The 19,217-nt window shown below is 44.1% G+C and overlaps 1 protein-coding gene across 3 annotated transcripts in view; it reads left to right on the forward strand.

The window, feature by feature from the left end:
- KALRN (kalirin RhoGEF kinase) overlaps window positions 1-19,217 on the forward strand; it is a 730,922-nt gene that overhangs the window by 685,085 nt on the left and 26,620 nt on the right. For 2 of the 3 annotated variants that reach the window (XM_065413425.1, XM_065413427.1), the window contains 2 exons: window positions 1,603-1,841; window positions 2,752-3,776. In XM_065413425.1, the coding sequence (XP_065269497.1) occupies window positions 1,603-1,841; window positions 2,752-3,003 (491 nt within the window). In that variant the 3' untranslated portion in view covers window positions 3,004-3,776. Of the gene's footprint in view, window positions 1-1,602; window positions 1,842-2,751; window positions 3,777-6,219; window positions 6,344-7,490; window positions 7,551-19,217 lie in introns of those variants that run through there. The other variant, XM_065413426.1, reaches the window with a different exon arrangement.

Genomic DNA, 19,217 nt, shown 5'->3' on the forward strand with positions numbered 1-19,217 from the left:
AAAAATGCTGGAGTCCATGTCTATCCCTTGTGAGGTTTTTCATCTCCTCAGTGTTAGGAGGGATGCTTCTGTTGTGATTTCTTGATTGGATTAATTTGATGTGACACTTTCTTGCATTTTCTCATTGCTGAATTAGTCTCTCTGCATTCCATTTAGTTTACAGTCCGACCAATGTACAGAGTACTGATTCTCTGGCAATGATCTGTCCAGAGCCATTGAAGCTGCATGACACATAAACACCAAATCCATACACTTAAGGATTTCTAGTCTTTGATCCTGGTGACTCTTCCTCTCTTCCCTCTTCTTCTGAATAATGGCAGTCCGTGTAGAAAGATTTGCAAGCTCAAAGTCTGCCCCTAAACTTTGACCAGCTCACAGTGATACCTGGTGCCTAATACTACTAGGTGGGGCTCTAGATACAAGTTGTCAGAGGACCTCTTATCCGCTCCTGTAGGCTGATCAACTCTTCAAGTAGAAAAGACCCTATTTGGGGGGAGGGGTGATGAAGTCAGAAGAAAAAGGGTGCCCTCTTCCCTTCTGAATGGAGAAGGGGAATGAAAAACAGGGATACTTTACAGTAAAAGAGGCTGAGAAAACTGCAACCTCTTTACATCTCTCCAGTTCCACTTCTCAACCTCCAAACTACCTCTAACCTGACGGGTTCCCCACCTACACCTTCATTTATCATTGACTCCTATCCTCAAACCTGCCAACCCAACCTTTCTCCCCACCACCTCAGAAAACCCCATTCTCCTCTGCTCCACACCAGCTCAAATATACACCCCTATTTACTACCCTTTCCTTTCAAATCTCTCCACAGCCAAACACTTTCTCCTGCTCCCAGACTCACTATTTTGGGTTTCTTATAACCTTGGTACAGGGCATCTTCTGGAGATGAATGACCAACTGAGGTTAACCTTCTGATGCCATCAACACCAATTGCCTAGTTGGTAGCTTCCAGGAACTGCCCTACACCAAAATAGTTATAGATCATATACAAATCCTGCACTTTGGCAGGGGGTGAGACTAGATGACCCTTGCAGTCCCTTCTAATTCTGTGGTTCTACACAAAGATGTAACCAGGTCCAGAGTAAACTACATTTGGTGATAATTTGGTAGACATGGTTTCTTGTCTATACAAGTGGGTTATGTGAGTAGGCGGTTTTCGGAGTATAACGGGGGCCAGTAACTCTTAGCGGCCTGGGTGTCAAGTACTTGAATAAATACACACCACATACTTAAGTTTTGTCATTTGTACCTATAAGGGAACATTGAATCATTCTGATATATGTGCTGCTTGAAATAAAATGTGAACGTGTTTATTTCTGTTGAAGGGTTAAGTTTTCAGCATGCTGTAGCATTAGACAAGCAACTTCATCATAGCAGTAAGAGGAGCCTTGTGTTGAATCATTATATACTGTACTGTGAGGTGGTCTCAAGATGTCTAAATGTAAATGTGCTCTTCCATGTGTGATGCAGTTGAGTATCCCTTGGGTTTACTTTGAAAGCAATATCCATTTATTGAAATGACCTCATGTACTGCACGTCAGGTTACACTGTGTCACAAGCAGCGGTACACCTAATTCTCTTCCTCTCCTGCAGCACTACAGTCGCCCATAGAGTATCAACGCAAAGAGAGTACCTCTGCAGTAATGAGGCCACAAGCTAGTAGGGTGTCTCAGCCCAACAGCAGACCTTATTCTTCTGTTCCAGTAGGGTCTGAGAAGCCTTCAAAGGCTACAAGCCGTAACCCATCTCTGCCACCCCTGAAGATATCTACCTCCAATGGCAGTGCAGGGTATGAACACCACCAGCCTGGGGACAAATACGAACAAAGCAAGGTACTTTATCTCTGCTCATCATTATACTGAAGCCTGTCTTTCTTTGTATCCTGGAATATCCATGAAATTCTGAACTAATCAGGTCAGTAGAAACCAGCTTGCCAAACCAGTGGCACAACAGAATAGGTGGTTTAAAGATCAAAGATGTATAGACCTTAAAACACTTACAAACAACTGTAAGCAAACTTAAGACTCATGAAAATGGAGTTTTCACAACCCTGGTGACTGAATTTCCCTGTTTACAGCACAGGCAGCTGCCATGAAACCTTCCACCTCAATCTTAGAACAATATGCCCAGCACCCTGACTTGGAGATCTGCTCTGTGCTGTCCTCTCTGAGGCTAACGAGTGCCAGGTGTGGAGATAGGGTTTTCTCTTCGATGTTTACTATTGCAAACAGAGCTGAGACCATGAACTCTGTTCACATAGGCCACCAAATCGCCACTGGTTCAAATGCAGCCTTGACAGGGACCAAAAGCTGTTGTTGCAAGTCCAATTACTGTGTAATGTGTACCTGCCATTGTGTGTTGTTTTCCTATTCAGACATCAGCTTTCACTGCTCTTTTCCCCACATCCTGGTATACAATTGTTTTGCTACAATAAAATGCAAATAAGTCTTTTTTTAGAACTCCTAGAACAAAATTCCCATTGAACCAAATGCGAATTATGATATGACACAGGACTCTGGCTTTAATTCCCAGGGTATTTGGATTACTAGATAACTTCAAACTCTTAATTATAGATTTTTCTTCTGATGTAAATTTACAATTATTTAAGGATTTTAACACCACCACCACCACCCTTTCTTTACTAGTCTGAAAACTGTGTCCTGGCTGCTCCTAAAAGAGGTAACTCTCACCTATTCCCCAGCAACACACACTTCCTAACAATTTCTGTTGTCCTCTTCACAGAGTGACTTGGGAGGGTGTAATGGGACCTCTTCCATGGTGGTAATCAAAGATTACTATGCACTGAAGGAGAATGAGATCTGCGTGAATCAGGGCGAGGTGGTTCAGATCCTTGCCATCAACCAGCAAAATATGTTCCTGGTGTACCAGCCTGCGAACGACCACTCCCCGGCTGCTGAAGGATGGATTCCAGGCAATATCTTGGCTCCCCTCACTAAATCCACTACAGATAATAGCGACGGAAGCATCAAGTAAGTGCCATGTTGGCTTCCCTGGGAGCAGTGTGTGGATTTTTGAGGAAAAAACAAAAAAAAAAAATGGTAGGGAATTCCTGCTGATTTTTTTTATCTACAGTGCCATTGGAACAAACTTTGAATGCTCAATCCACAGCATGGGGCATCCATGTTGGATAGTTCGGGTTTTGGTTATTTTTGTTTGTGGTTTTTTGTTTATACTTTGTAAAGAATTTAAAACCATAGACAGTTTAAAGGCATGTTTTACGTTGATCCATTTTACACCTACATGGACCTGATTGGACTGGACTTATATTTATGTTGTATTAAGTTACTAATATATATATTGGTTATAACAGCTTCTAGCAAAAAATCAGGCCTTGTGTTGGACTGAGGCCTGCTTCTCAAGGAGGAGAGATTTTGTTGTCTATGGCAATTTCTTTGTACAGCTTGTATCTTTTATTTTGACATTTTTCTGTTCACGGTAACTTTTGTAAAATATTTTTTGTTGGCAAGACCCCTTCTAAGTACATTCCTGTATAAAGTATTTTGCACTATTTAAAGAAACCCATATTGATGAAGTCAGGTTGTGCAATATAATGAATAGTCGCAATGTTCATCGTACCTGTAATGTAACTAATAATTTTAAATGTACTATTTTAAATATGTAAAATAAATTTTCACCATGAGCATGTTTTAATGAGGTTAAAAAGGACTAGTTTGACCCTTTTGTTTTTTTTGTTATAATGTTTTGTTGCTTATTTAACAAATGTGTGAATATTTTTTTTTTTTTAGAAATTTGTCAATCTGAAATGACTAAATGCAAGAAAGTGGTTTTTTGGTATTAAATACAGAAGGTACAACCCTGTTTAGTAATACCTGTTTTCTTTTAATATCTAAAATTTATTAGCATGATGGATGCTAAATCTTATCTCACATGAGTGCCTCAAGGTGTAGATTTGAAGTGAGGGCGAAGCCTTTTTAAAAAACAAAAACAAAAAAAACTGCTCAGTGTTAGGTGTCACATGATATTGGGTTTACCTGTATTGTTCTACAGGATCAATGCTCCTGGTCAAAACATGTATGAAATATATACTAAAGCTAAGGAATTATTTAGCATCTCTCTGGTAGCTAGAGACTTGATGGCATTCTTCTCTAGCACTGGTGTGGAATTGGGTGCTGTTACATTTGTCAACAGTATTCGATTTCCCAATAAGTAATGTCAAATCGAAGCTTCCAGTGCAGTCATACTCTGCAATGATTTCTGCAAAGAGCACTAAACCAAAACTGTAGTGAATGAAGCACACGTTGCACTTTTTTTCTTCTCCCTTTTTGAGATTTATATCTCACAAATATTCTCTTCATACTCTGGAAAAAATAGTTGCTTGCCTGAACACACTCTAATGTATGTCCTATAAAACAAACACATGGCCAACTGTGGGTGTGGTCTACAGCTCTATCATGTTACCATGTAGTATGGGGTTTAAAAGTGGGGTGGAATGACTTAGTCTGTCTGACTAGTCTGTCTATAAACCATGCTAAAGCAGTAACGGTAGTGTTCACACCCTACTCTGTTTGATCTGGTGATAGTTCAGCCAGTTGGAGGTAAGGGGAGAGAAACCTATCAACCCACCACTGACTAATCCCGATCTTCCAAGAAAACTTAAACTTGAATTCTGTGAGTTCTGCAGTGTTTGGATAACTCCACATTGCTTTGCATATCCAATTTGAATCTCGCCTAGAGGTGCCAAAATATCACATGCAAGAATATTGTCATAAGATTTTCAGCCAAATTTTACAGATGTGAGCAGTTTATATAATGCTGCTCCTTTCTGGTGCCCAATGTGAATGCCCATAACTAGTTCTCAAAGACACCGTGCACGTGACCTTGTTTATGTTGCTGTAGTGTGGACACTCTGAAACTGTATCCACAACCAGTTTTAGTTAACATAAACCAGTTTAGTCTTGTGCTGGTGTGTACAGCTGTTATAGGTCTATCGTTTTAATCTTGATGTGACCTACTGTACCATTCTAATCTGATGCTAAAGCATAACGAACACAAACACTTTTTAGAATTGGAATACAGAATGTCTACTGTTTCTGGAGTTTAAGATCCTAACGTCATATATTTGATTGGCATCACAGGTTATCGTTGGATTACATGCAACTTTCTTTATAAAATGTCAAGGTACTGTAGATGCGACATGAGCCAAACATTGGCTTCAAACATGCAAATCAAATTTGCATGCCTTAAAGGTGGGCAGATGTAGCAGAATGCTTCTGACCTGGGTCCCAGCTCATTCCACTGCTGTTCTTGAGAACTTGCTGCTTTAGGTGAATATTAAAAAATAAACACAAACCCTGCAAGTGGTAAACTTTCTGCTGTGAAAGTAAATTAAATCCATTTTTTAAACTGATTTTTTTTTTTTTTAATTTGATGTCTGTTCTGATCTGTGATTTTTCTCTTGTCTCCATAGCATTTTTCTTATAAAGGGTGACATGACCTTTTTTCAAAGGATAAGGTCATGGGGACAGTAAATAGGGGTTGGACATGGAAATCACTAATTCCGTGCTCTGTTTAGTCAACAAATTATAGATTTGATTAATGTCAGACAATTGGATTGACAAAATGCAACCATGTTAAACAAACAGGAAATTCTTGGCCCCAAGAAATATAGCAAAGCTTGTAGTTCTGGGAAACAACTTCTCTTGGAAATCTAATGACCTAGATACTACTTGGTTTTTTAGCTATTCATGTTCTTAGCAACACTCAAGGATCCACCTTGAACTTCTGAACTCTTGTACTTGTTGAATCAAATCAGTCCATTAAGACCCATTCCCATCACATTTGCATCAGTTTCACTGCTTGAATTGACAAGATTTAAATTGAATTGACGTTTTTAGCGCTTGCATTTGTCGCAAACATTTCTTGCTGAAGTCCCTGAAGCCTGATGACCGATTAGCTGAAGTTGATACAGCCCAGTTCCCTATTTATCTAGGGAACTGGCTTTCTACTAAATGTATTAAAACAGCAAATGTGGCGCATCATCTGCTGGTAAAACTATTGAAATTGTTTTCAAATAAATGCTATTGCTGAAACTGAAATAGATGCATTCCTGGTGGCTTTCACTTTCTAGGGAATTGCAGTACTCACAAATGTGGCTGCTGGTCCCCTTTCCACATCCTTCCTTCCCTGCCATGATCTGCCGTTTGATTGGTGCATTTTTTGGTACAACAGGAAGTCATGTTCATGGCATACCCTGCGCATGAGAAAGCGGGCGGAAAAGGAGAGCAGTGGCAAAAATGAATCCAATGGGCCACGTAAATCCAAGGATATTCTGGGCAACAAAGTCTCTGTTAAAGTGAGTAAGGCCATCCAAAGCTGTGGGCCACTCTCCTGCTTTCCATCCTCCTCACCCCCTCTGCCATCCTCTCTCAGGAGAGGTGGGGGGTGACGTTTTGATTTTTGTTTATAATTTTTTGGTAGTTCCCATGCTAACAGGATTTTGCATGCAAAATAAAATGCAGCCTTTGTGTTGGTGGTTTTTTTTTTTTTTTTTTTTTTTTCCTGGCATCGGAACTGCAAGTAAGTATTTCTCTTTTTATATAAAATATTGATAAGATTAAATATATATGCACAATGGATGAAATGCAAAACGTGGGCGGGAGTGGGTTTTGTTTGTTTGTTTTTTTTGCTCCCTTTACCCTGGCTAAACTTAGAGCTCCATCATACCAGATAGTGAGGCAACAGCCTGTGTGAAAGCTACTGAGTGAAATCCTGGCACCACTGAAGTCCATAGGAGTTTTGCCACTCACTCCAATAGGGCCAGGATTTCGTCTTCGGTCTTAAGCTAATGGGGTTTTCAACTTTGGGGTCACAGCCAAGTGTTTGGGGGAGGTGTCCTCAACCACTCCCTTGTCCCATATTAAGAGGGGGGACCAGCCTAGATCCTGGTGTGTATGGGGGTGGGGAATGGTAGGAGGATGTATTTTAGTATGGGAAAGATGAACTATGGCTTAAGATCCATCTTCTGCTATGGTTGCATGACTATTTTCCAATTCAGAGCACAAATACCTGTAAAAGATGATAAAGGAGCCTCCTCAGCACCTATATGGGGCTTGTTTCTCCCAACAAGGACAAGCAAATTCTCATAGTAAAATGTTATGCAACAAACACCCAGGTTTGCACAGATATAAAATGGCTACAGAAGATGTAAGGTAGCAAAGAATCCAGACCCAAAGAAGTAGCTGGTATAGCTTGGCAGACAAACTCTTCATTCTATTGCTTCCTTTGCTATTTTTTATTACCTAAACAACTGTCGCAAGATTGTTACCTCTCCGTTTGCAAAAGCATGTTGCTACCTATGCTGACTTTTTCTGTTTTTTAAAGCATTTCCTTTACCAGTACACATTTCCATGCTGCTAGCAAGTCTGCTGCTGCTCACACAGCCTAACCAATCTCTGTTCTAACCTTTCACTTCTTTCTTCCTCTTCATGCTGCCAAACAAGGAGACCAACAGCTCCGAGGAATCAGAGTGTGATGACCTTGACCCCAATACTAGCATGGAGGTAGAGACAACCATTGTGACTTTTTTTTTCCAGAGAATATGTACCATTCTTTTGGGGTTTTTTTTAAATGCTTGTGTCCATACGCTACATGGATATACACTTAAATTCAGTGTAACATACACAAACTGCCAGCTCTGTTTCATTGAGAACCTACTTGGAGTTTGGGCAAGTGTTGGGAGGTAAGGGAGGTGGTAAGCCATGTGAGACTACTAGCCTGGAGGCTTATTTGGTTTCTCTTGAAGATGCCTCTGATTTAGATTTCCTCAGGTGAGACCTCTCTGACTGAAAGGGTCAGACACAATTGTCGATAAGTGCTGCTCTATTTCCATTTTATACTACTCAATGGCGGTTTTTAGGTTGAACTGCTCTAGCTAGGCTAGAGTTAGAAATCACTATGGCCAATGCTATTGTACTGACAGACTAGATTGATACTTAAGTATTTTTTTTAAGTGCTGGAGCAACATTAAAAGTTAAGATTAAATTTGGTCTGTCTTGCAGCAAGTAGGATTTTTTTTTTTTAAACAGGAAGCTACAGTTGCGTGGAAGTCTAAATGGTGCACTGCTGTTAAATGGCAGTGCTAAAACTGCACTAAACTGGCCTTTATTTCAGGGAAGACTTAGGTGGATAAGTAGACCTCATTTGATGTCTTTACACTAGTTTTATTCTAATGTAACTCCATTAACTTGAGTGGCAATATCCCTGATGCACACCCATGTCAGAAGAAAATCAAACCAGAGTTTAAGAATTCTCTAGACCTTAATAAGAAATAGCTGTTGCTGTCATACAGATTAACAGCCCCAATGTATCAAGAACTATACAAACCTTCCAAGAGACTGTCCCTGCCCCCAAAGAGTTTACAGTCAAAATAGACAAGACCAGGTAAGGAGGCAGACATGTGATTGCCCAGAGTGTGGCAGCATGTCCCTGGGAAAGCCAGGATTAGAACTCCAGTATCTGGCCTCCAATCAAGTATATTTTCCATTAGGCCATTCTGTTCCTTTTGCATGAAGGAAAAGGTAAGAATCTCCTCTAAGAAGCTGAGAGAAATTGAGACAGATCTGGTCAAATCTGTCCCCTCACCTGACCAGGAACTCTGTTTTCATTAAAGTGGCTTCATCAAACAGATACTTATTGGAGGAATGTAGCCTAAAGGAAATCTTTACTTGTATGGTTTCAAAAGTAGTCTAAAGCTATACAGTAGTTATCATTCAGGTTAAATTGCTCTTTAATAGTATGTGCTTTACATTTTAAGAGCTGTACAAACATTACCTATCGGAGATGCTGTGAGGGTTAGTTTAGGGGCAAGAAAAAACAAAACACTAACTGTTGGCAAGACAAGTATGGATTTCAGCTGTATACCAAACTGCTGAGGAGGTGGGTGGGCAAGCAGGTTGGCAGGAAACTAAGCAGGCTTCAGGGGTAACCCTGCCTGTGTTTCATCAGAACTTCAGTGAAATTGGACTATTTCCACAAAATGGTTCAACCTGCTAACGTAATATACTCTGGGAAGGTAAAGTTCTTAACAACAGGCCCAGAGAAAGGACAGGGGATAGTGATGCCCTGTCACATACCTTCACCCATCAAAACGGGGCCCAGGGTACTGTCCTCAACAAATGGTTTTTGACCCTCTTCAGGAGGAAGGAGGAGAACATGCATTTTGCTGGGCTGCTCCACCTTTGGTGGAATACCTCAAAGTTGTATGGTTGTAGCACTCTTGGAGGATTGGTGTCTTTCATGGAGCTTGATCAGTCACTTAAATAAATGTTCCCTTAGATACTATTTTTGGAGGCAGCCATAGCCCACTTCACAGCCAAGCCTCCTTCCAATGACTGAGTGAGTAAATTTCTTCCTGGGGGAAACCTCTTTTGACTTTTATGCAGAGGACTGGGCATTCTTCTCTGCCTAACTGCTCAGACTCCTGCTTCTGAAGCGTCTGCTGGCATGATCAAGGGTTTTTGAAAAATCCAGGTTAAGGAGTACCATTCTTAGTAGAGGTGATCTGTTGCATCACAGACTTATGACCAGATAATCTTTTGGGGACAACTGTCCTTGATAAGGTCCATGAGCGGGGGCTGCAATCAGGGTGAATTCTAGAACAAATTGCTTATAATACCCTACCAATCCCAAGAAGCATTGCACCTGCTTCATTGTTGTCTGGAGCAGGGCATTAAGGCTTGTATCTTTGTGACTAACAGCTGCAATTGACCTGTCCCTATGGTATAGCCCAGATACGTGACCTCTTATTTCCCCATCTTGCATTTAGCCAAGTTCACCGTGAGTCCTACATCTTTGAGAGCCTGCAGCATGGCAGTGACCTGTCATATGGCGTTGCCCCAGTTCTGCCAATAGATGATATTGAGGTGCTGCTGTGTACTGTCCATGTGGTCGAAGTACTTGGTCCATAAAGTACTTGTTCGAATGTCACTGCTCCCCCATGGAGGCCAAATAGTGTAGTGTGGAACTGGTAAAGGCTGAACAGAGTGGTAAAGGCTGTCTCCATCCTTCCTCTCCTCCATCCTCCCCCCTCCCCCAGAATATAGGTGTCAAAGGGCTCTACCAATACCCTTTTGTCAAATCCAGGGTGATATATTTGGCTGTTATGAGGCATTCCAGTAGCTTGTCCATCCTGGGCATTGGGTATGCATCAAATTTTGATATTGCATTAACCTTTCTAAAGTTAATCTAGAAGCATATCATGCCATCTGGTTTTGGTACCAGCACAATGGCACTTCTCCACTCATGTCTAATATTGCTTGTAATTCCTCCTGGACAGCTTCTCCTATTTTTTTCAAGAAAGGGGCTGAGGGGTCTCTTGTATCTGTTCTTATTCTGTGGTTGTGTAGTGGTAGGTCAAGTGGATTTGTCCAGGTAGAGCTGAAAATACAGAGGATAAAGACTCAACTAAATGTTATATCAGGGCTTTTGCTCAGGTTGGAGATCTTCTCCGTCTGTATGAGCTCTGAACTCTGGGTGACTAGGTCCCTAGTCAGGTGGATAAGGTGGTGGTAGTTGTCCCGCTCTGACCTTGCAAGTCTTTAAAAGGTTAACATGAAAAAGAGACTCGCCTATATCCCCTCTCCTGGCTGTCAGATCTGAGTCCACTGGTCCAACTTGTCTTACTATCTCAAATGGTCCTTAGCATCTGGCCAGCAACTTAGACTCCAGAGTTGGTAGGGGTAACAGCACTTGGTCACCATGCCTAAAGACATATAGATGGGTCCCTTGGTTGTATGCCCTTTCTTGAGTTTGTTGGACCTTCAGCAAGTTCTCTTTTGAGAGATTACCTAAAGATTTAAGCCTGTCACGCAATTGAACATACTGGACCATGTTTGTGGCCTGGGGCCTCTGTTCCTCCCCAGATTCCCAGGGGAAGTTTAGGATGCGATGAGGCTGTCTTCCGTATAGTAGCTCAAACAGTGAGAATCCAGTGAAAGCTTGTGGGATTTCTCAGATGGCACATAATAGTGGGGGAAGTAGTTGGTCAATGGCGAGGGTCTGATATCCCAAATTTCTTAACGTTCAGCATTTTGTTGAAACATTCCAGTAAGCCATCTGGCTGGAGGTGGCAAACTGATGTCTTTATTGTTTTGACCTTTAGCAGGTCACAAGTCAGTATCTGGGTGAATTGTTCTACTAAGACTAGCTCCGCCACCTTTCTTGGGCTGTAGCCAGTACCAACAGTGGTCCCTTAACTTCTGGGCTACCACCTGGGGCAGGGCCCCTGTAGATAAATTTCTTTGCAAAAGCGATGCTGATATTTGGATATTACATACAAAACCTAATACAAAATGGCAGCCTTGACTCACAAATAGTCCTGTGTGGCCACTGAGTCGAGTCCCCTGTAGGCAGCCTGAGATGGATCCCTTAAATTATGGGGCCAGCAAAATGGCCCGATGTGTGAGAGGCAGCTGTCACCACTCATTCAAACGTAACTAGAAAAACCTGGGAGTCTTCCTCTGGTCTCATTGTTGAGTTTCACTGGGATCGTGGGGAGTGAAGATGAGCTTCGGGTTCCTGGGAGGGAATTAGTCCTCAGAGGCCACAACACTGTGAGCATCCAATGTCTGTTAGACAAGGTACTGCTGTTGCTCCTGTTGTTGTGCAGCCAGTTCTCTTATAAGCTGCTGCTGTTGTAACTGGAGGGCTGCTTGTTAGTCATCTGTTGCAACAGCTGGTATTGTCATTCCCGTAGTTGCATAGCCTGCTCCTGCCGGTTATGTCAGCCATTTGAACAGTTTCTCCACGTCCATCTTTCCAGTAGCCCCACCTGGCATTGTCTGCCCAAATGCTTTTAGCAAAGTTGGGATGAGTTGCCTGCACTGTCCACCAACAATGAAAGGACTCACTTACTACAGATACCCCCAGTGGGCTGGTGGGGTGTGGCAGATCCTCTTCTCTCCTGGTGGCCCTGCTGACAACTACTCTGATACCACAGTGATCTGGCCTTTCTGTGAATCAGCCATCCAGCCAGGTCATGCCTTTCAGGGTATATGACATCCAACAAGGGGGTAGCCCTCTGGGTTAGGTAAGGGTCTCTGGGTTTTCCCCTGGATTGAGATCTTGTCCTTCAGGGCCTTCTCTCCCCTAGACTCCCTATATCAGGGGTCCACTTCTTCCTTTGGCACCCTTTAGGGGTTGGTAGGGGAACATGGCCCCACCCTTCCTACAGGGTTCAAATCAAGGCCCCAGTGTAGATAGCTACATCCTGCGCTGCCGAAGTGCTATACTGCTGCCTCCCTGGATCAGTTCCTACCATCCCCTCTGTTCCCATAAGTAAAGTGAAGACGACATCAACTTAAGTAGAAATAAGATTGTCTCAGACCTTCTACACCTCCCAAGTCTCCCATTGCCTTTTGAGTTGGGTCACACTGCAGTCAGGCTCAAGCCTCAGAAGCTCCTTCCCAGGAGCTCAGAATGTAGGTCAGCTCCTCTGCAGACTGCTAAACTGGCCTGCTCCCCTTCTGAGCTCCTCCTCCAAGCCAGGCATAGAATCATAGAATATCAGGGTTGGAAGGGACCTCAGGAGGTCATCTAGTCCAACCCCCTGCTCAAAGCAGGACCAATCCCCAGACAGATTTTTACCCCAGTTTCCTAAATGGCCCACTCAAGGATTGAACTCGCAACCCTGAGTTTAGCAGGCCAATGCTCAAACCACTGAGCTATCCCTCCCGCTATGCTTTGCTGGTATGGTGGGGTGGGGCTGTGGAGGCAGAGTAGCTGCTTAACCCTTTCTTTACTGGTGTGGGGTTTGTATGCCCTGTCACAAGGACCATACCCTTCCTGCCACACAAGGGGTTCTCCCTTAGCTCAAGTAATCGATGTCTGGGTGTCCAGAGGAGAGAGCCTACGGTTCTACTCCAGGGGTGGGCAAACTTCTTGGGCTGAGGGCCACATCTGGATGGGGAAATTGTATGCAGGGCCAGGGTGCGAGAGGCAGTGCCGTGTGCGGGAGGGGGGCGGTGTGCAGGAAGGGGCTCGGCAAGGGATTGGGGCAGAGGAGGGGTGTGGGGTGTGGGGTGTAGGAGGGGGCTCAGGGAATGGGGTTGGGGTGTAGGAGGGGGCTCAGGGCAGCTGTGTAGGAGGGGTGCAGACTTCAGGAGGGGGCTCAGGGCAGGGGTTCAGGAAGGGTGCAGGGTGTACGAGGGGGCTCAGGGCAGGGAGTTAAGGTGCAGGAGGGGTGCACAGTGCAGGCAGGGGGCTTAGGGCAGGGAGTTGGGGGATGGGGTGCAGGAGGTGTTTGGCCTCCGGGGTGTCAGCAGCTTGCGCCAGGGCAGGCGCCCTGGCCCTGGCCCTGCGCTGCTTCCAGAAGTGCTGCAGCCCTTGGGGGGAGGGGAGGGCGGAGGGTTCCGTGTGCGCTCCCCTGAAGCTCCCATTGGCCGTGGTTCCCCATTCCCGGCCAATGGGAGCTGCGGGGGGCGGTGCCTGGAGGCAAGGGCCCGGGGGCCACAGGGACGTTGGGCCAACCGCTGCTGAAAGCGGCACGGGGCTTGCGGCGCCATGGGGGGCAATCCTATGGGCCAGATCCGGCCTGTGGGCCGTAGATTTGCCCACCCCTGTTCTACTCCCTGCTCTGGGGGCATGTGGTGGTTATACAGTAAATGTCTGTCTGCAACATGTGACTGGTTACAGCTGGAGGCCTAATCCCCTGTACTTCCCAGGTTGCCATTAATTTCCTGTAGCTAAAAATACTATTACTCGCTCTCTAATTCACAAAGGTCTCATTAGCCTGTAATAAATTCAGATCAATGCAAGAGCAAAACTGTTTGGTGCTGAGCCAGGTCCTTAAAATACCATCTCACAAAAACAACCTAGGAGAAGCAGAGCAAGGACAACCTGCTCTAGGTTGCCAGTAGGGTTGCCAACCTCCAGGATTGTCCTGGAGTCTCCAGGAATTAAAGATTAATCTTTAATTAAAAATCGTGTGATTGAAACCTCCAGGAATATGTCCAACCAAGATTGGCAGTCTTAGCTGCCAGTAAATTAAACACTGCTATATGGCAATACAAACCAAAATATAAAGGTTTTCTTAAATCCACTATTCTTTCCCTGAGACTAGTTTCTAGATCATGGGTATAGGGAAGAGGGGGTGCATGAAGTCTCTCGTCCATAGGATTGCCTTGCTTCTTGTATAGCGATCTTCTTTCTCCACCATCCTGGCCACTAAACCCTAATATGGAGGGACCAGCTCCGTGTGAGAGTGACTCATTCTCCAAGCTCATTCATGTCTTGGGGTCTCATCTGTTACCAAGGCTCCCAAGTGGGAGAATTGTTTTGGTGGAGTGGACACCTGAGACAATGAGAGGACAGAGTCCAATAAATCCTTCTAAGTTGCTTACCAAACCACTGCCCATTTGAGCCAGACTCACCCCAGTGCCATCGAGAGGAAAAGCTCTCTGTCCAGGAGGGATACCCTGGCCCATCTAGTCTCCTTATGAAGAGAGAGATGTTTAGGAAATGAAAAGGCAGTCCTCTTGCGACCTGATTGGTTTTCTTCTTCTTTGTGGAAACTCCACCATTCTAAAAATGTAGGGTAGCTATAATTTTGCATTGCTCAGAAGAGCTACATTCAGGGCTAAGAAAAGTACATAAGCAGGACCACAAGAGCTTTTTATAACTCATCTCAAACCCTATGCAAGACTGCTTGGGTGCAGGAGGGGAATGGGATCACTGATTGGTTCTCATTTAGACTTGGCAGAAATACAGCCATCTCCTCTCTTCTTTTGTTACCATTTCTAGAAGCTGGGGGATTTCACTAGGCCATAGAGACATGAGCTAGACACCTCAGAAAGTATTTGCATAACTAAGATTAGCCTTAGCATCTCTGCTTTTGTTCAGATTTTTATAGTACGCCTCACTAACTGTTAGCAAAGTAAATAGTTTCTCTGAAGACAAGGTGGCCGGGAAGCATGAGCACAGAGTTAGGAATCAGGAAGTCACAAATTCTAAACCTGGCTCAGCTAGTATGTGGCCTTTCAAATAAAAATCTAACACATAGGAGTGCTGGTAAGAGGCCGATCTTTGTAGCAGTGGTGGATTTAGAGTTAGTGGGGGCTTTTGCAGCTTCATTTTTGGTCCCCCTTCCTGTTGGGACCCAGCCAAGAAAAAGAACATTCTCTCTCTTATTTCCCCCGAGTTTTTCATTCTTTTTTTTTTTTCTTCCTCCTCCTCCTATATTATAAGTAATAGGAAGTAAATGAAAATAAAGTGAGGTACCTTGATTGGGGTTGGGGGGCAGGAGGGGGTGCAGGGGTTGGGCTCTGGTAGGGACTTGGGGTGCTAGGTGCGGGCTCTGGGCTGGGGCAGGGGATTGGAGTGTGGGAGGGGGTGAGGGGTGCAGGCTCTGGCCTGGGGCACGGGGTTAGGATGTGGGAGGGGTCAGGGGGACGGCACTTACCTTGGGCGGCTCCCAAAGCGAACAGCACACCCCTCTGGTAGCAGCTCCTAGGCGGAGGTCTCTGCGCACTGTGTGCATGCAGGCACCACCCCCACAGCTCCCATTGGACACAGTTCCAGACCAATGGGAGCTGCGGAGTCGGCGCTCAGGGTGGGAGCAATGCACACACACACACACACACACACACACACCCCCCCCTGCAGGGACATGCTGGCCGCTTACGGGAGCGGCACGGAGGGAGGGAGGCGGCACGGGCAGGGAGCCGCCTTAGCCTTGCTGCACTGCTGCTGGTATGTCTCTGCCTACCCCTTGTGGGGAGGAAGGGGGCACTGGGTCTCTGTGCACTGCTTCGGGCGGGGGCAGCGCGCGGACCTGCCTCCCCCCCCACCAGGGGCACACAGGGAGATGCCAGCAGCCAGCCACTTCCGGGAGCAGCGTGGAGCCACTGGCCACGGAATGCAGGCAGCCTGCCTGCCCCTGCTGTGCCACCGGCTGGGACTCCGGGGCAGGTTGTCAGGTAAGATTTGTCCTGCATTTTGGGGGGGCCCCCTGTCTATGGGGGCCCTGTGCCACCGCACTGTTTGTTTCATGATAAATCTGCCTCTGGTTTATAGTGTGGCTCCAGTCATTTGATTAGGGTTAGGGTTACACGTGATCCATATCGCTGCAGGGAAGAAGTCAGTGGCTACTATTATAACCTTGGGCGAGTCACTTCATCTCTCTGCACCATCTGTCAAATGCTGATAGTGGTCTACCTTTCTGTGAGGATTGTGAATTAGTAGAATTGCTGTGCCAGGCTTGGCACATGGAAAGCAATATGTAAAATCCTTTTGAGCAATTTCGAAATATTGTTGCCTTTAACTCCCAGCACAGGAGGAGCATGAGTCATTCACAGCACCTGTCCAGCCACTTTAGCAGTGCTAGCCAGATCTTATGTGGCTTTCAATTTTCAAGTCTAAGTTAACAGAGGCAAAGTTTAAAAAATGAACAACAAAAACAAAAAAACCTAGAGCGTTGGAAGCATTTGCTTTTGTGTGGGCTAGTGGGGAAATTTGCATAGACTTTGCAACTAACATATATGTATTATGAGAGCAAATTTAGGGCACACAAGGTTTGAGATTAACCCTTTAAATATCTATAGCTTCATTATTCTGTTCCCTTTGATCTAAACAGTGGTACGCTGACCCTGTAGAACTCCTTACCCATAATATTAACATTGCTCATTTAACAATACTTTGAATAGGAAGTGTATTCTGTGATGTTGTTGTATACTCTTTGTTTATCCACATGCACAAGGTATATGGACAAAGAATGATGAGCCTGGGGTGAACTGAGATGGCTTCTTCCCCTTCTAGTTCCCCATTGTGGAACAACTGTAGACACTTGGTATTATTGTTTCATCAAATAAGAGCTGTGTATGTTCACCTGTTAGCAATGTGATGGAAGAATGTAACCTACCATTAGGAAAGGGATATATTCCTCTGTCCCCATGCCTATAGTTCATTGCACACCAATGGGCAGACATACACCCCTTGCGACTGATGGTTTCCTTTGTGAATCGTGTGGACGCTATCCACACCCAACACTTGTGCTTTGAACAATAGGGGAAAGTACATGACTGACAAGTCTTTATAGTTTTCATGGACAGAGTCCTTGAAAAGTCATTTAAGTTAACAAAGCAAATCCTTGTCATGCTCCTTCCCATTGTCAAACGAATGTACCTCCTCAAGTCAGAAGGCCTGAACTAAAGCTACGTTTTGTTGGGTCCTGGCAATAAGACCATCAAGTTGGGTAGATACTGCATGCAGTGATAGATGCCCTAGGAAAAAGTCAAAGATTTCCCATGGCTTCTTGAGTAGTTAGAGCCTATGCGTCCAGCCCCTTCCAGGCACTTCTCTACCCAGGGGATAATGTCTACAGATCTCGGCTCAACTGCTCAAGCATCTTGCAGGTCAGCATTTTCTTTTTAAATCAGACATTCACTGTGACCGTGCCAGTTTTGCTATGATGGGGTCTTCAGTCTTTTAATACTCTGTCAGTGCTTTTCTTCATAACAAGCGTTGGCCTTTTGGGAATAATGGGAGATTTTTGAAAGTGTCATAAGGAAACATTAGCTCTGCTTTGATCAGTGGAGTTCTGGTTTTGCTGTGGATTAATGTTTTGTTTTTTGTTTTTTCCCCCCTGAAAGCTAGTAATGATTATGAAGGAATCCTACTAAATCTTTTGCTTTTCCAAGGATCGTTAATACATTTTTCTTAAATTAAAAATAAAGAAACAAGAAACATGTTGACACTGGATTCTGCAACCCTCATTTGCAAATCATAGTGTTTGTTTTTTCTTTTTAATCTGGTGGACAAGGAAGAGAACAGTGAATAGTTTGCAAACACTGGCCTGCCTGTCCTAGAGTAAAACCTGCCCTCTACTGTTGAAATGAAGAATGACTCCTATTATGAAGGCTTTTACATTCTGACTTTGTAGTCAGTTTGAAAAAGATGACTGGCAAAGTTCATTACTATAGGTCATTACTATAGTACTGGAATATTGGGTTGTACGGATTTGAGGTTCTGATTGACCCTTCTGCACAGTAGTTATGTGAGTGCTGCATGAGATCCCATAGCCATCCTCCTAGGAGAGCTGTACAGTTCACAGTACATAATGAAGTGTTCTTCAGGAGGGGAATCAAATCCTTTAATAAATGGACAAGCCACCTGAAAGCTGTTGAGCTTTCTGGAAAAGAAGTGAGGCATTTTTGACTTTCATTCACACCAGCAAACTACAAAGAAGCGTACAGGGCTTGTGCAAACAAAAAATATAAGCACTTGCTAGGATCTCAGGATGTTCAAAGGCACTTTGCAGGGAACGGACTGCCTTATTGCTGCAAATATGCCAGCTACTGTGCAAAGTATTCATACTGCAGGCAGCCTTGTACCTTAACCTGATTTTAGTTGCAAAAAAGGTGAATAACTGTTGTCCAATATCTTCATATTAGGTGCTGTCATAGGCTTTTGTAATGCTTGGCTAAAGACTAACATTAAACCCTAAATTATTACTATTTTTCTACAGCTATAGCATTTGTTGCACAAAGACACACAGTTGCTGGAAAGTTAAATATGTGGCCAAAGGGATTGATCCTGTTTGTTATGGAGGGTGAACCTGGTCAGTCCCATCGACTAAAGACACTTGCCTGCATAAGCACTGACATACTTGGCCCTGTGCTAATCAGAGCTCCTGGAGAAAAATGAGAAGAGTTGACTGCATATTCATCTCATTCATTTTTGTTCAAGTTGGAAAATTCCAGTGAGGATTCAGAGTGTAGTGTGTAGACAGCAAGTGTAAGGGTATGTAATAGTTCACTAATGGCAGCAGGTGCAGCTTTTGTCACACTTTAGTCTTGTTAGACTTCTCGGCAGCATTCTCCATACTAGGTCATGATATTCACAGAATCAGTTTCAGTCGGGTGTTATGGAAAGTTGTTTTAAAAAAAAAAAAAAAATCAAGATTAGCATGCCATTCACTGACCATCTCAGGAAGCCAATAAACTCTTGTCAGATTGTTTCCTTTGCTTGCTGTGTCCCTTGGGGCTACATGCGCCTGCGTAGTTTAATTATAAGGAAATGTAATCTGCTCTTCTATCAATTTTTATAGTTTCCTGTTCCACCTGAATCCTATTTCAGTTTCTACTTTGCTCACTGGTTTATCGGGCATTTTGGCAATGGATGCGTGACCACTTTATGTGGCTGAATTGAAACAAAACAGAAACCCAGTTTATTGG

This window comes from Emys orbicularis, chromosome 11 (genome assembly GCF_028017835.1).
Source record: "Emys orbicularis isolate rEmyOrb1 chromosome 11, rEmyOrb1.hap1, whole genome shotgun sequence".
Taxonomy (NCBI): domain Eukaryota; kingdom Metazoa; phylum Chordata; order Testudines; family Emydidae; genus Emys; species Emys orbicularis.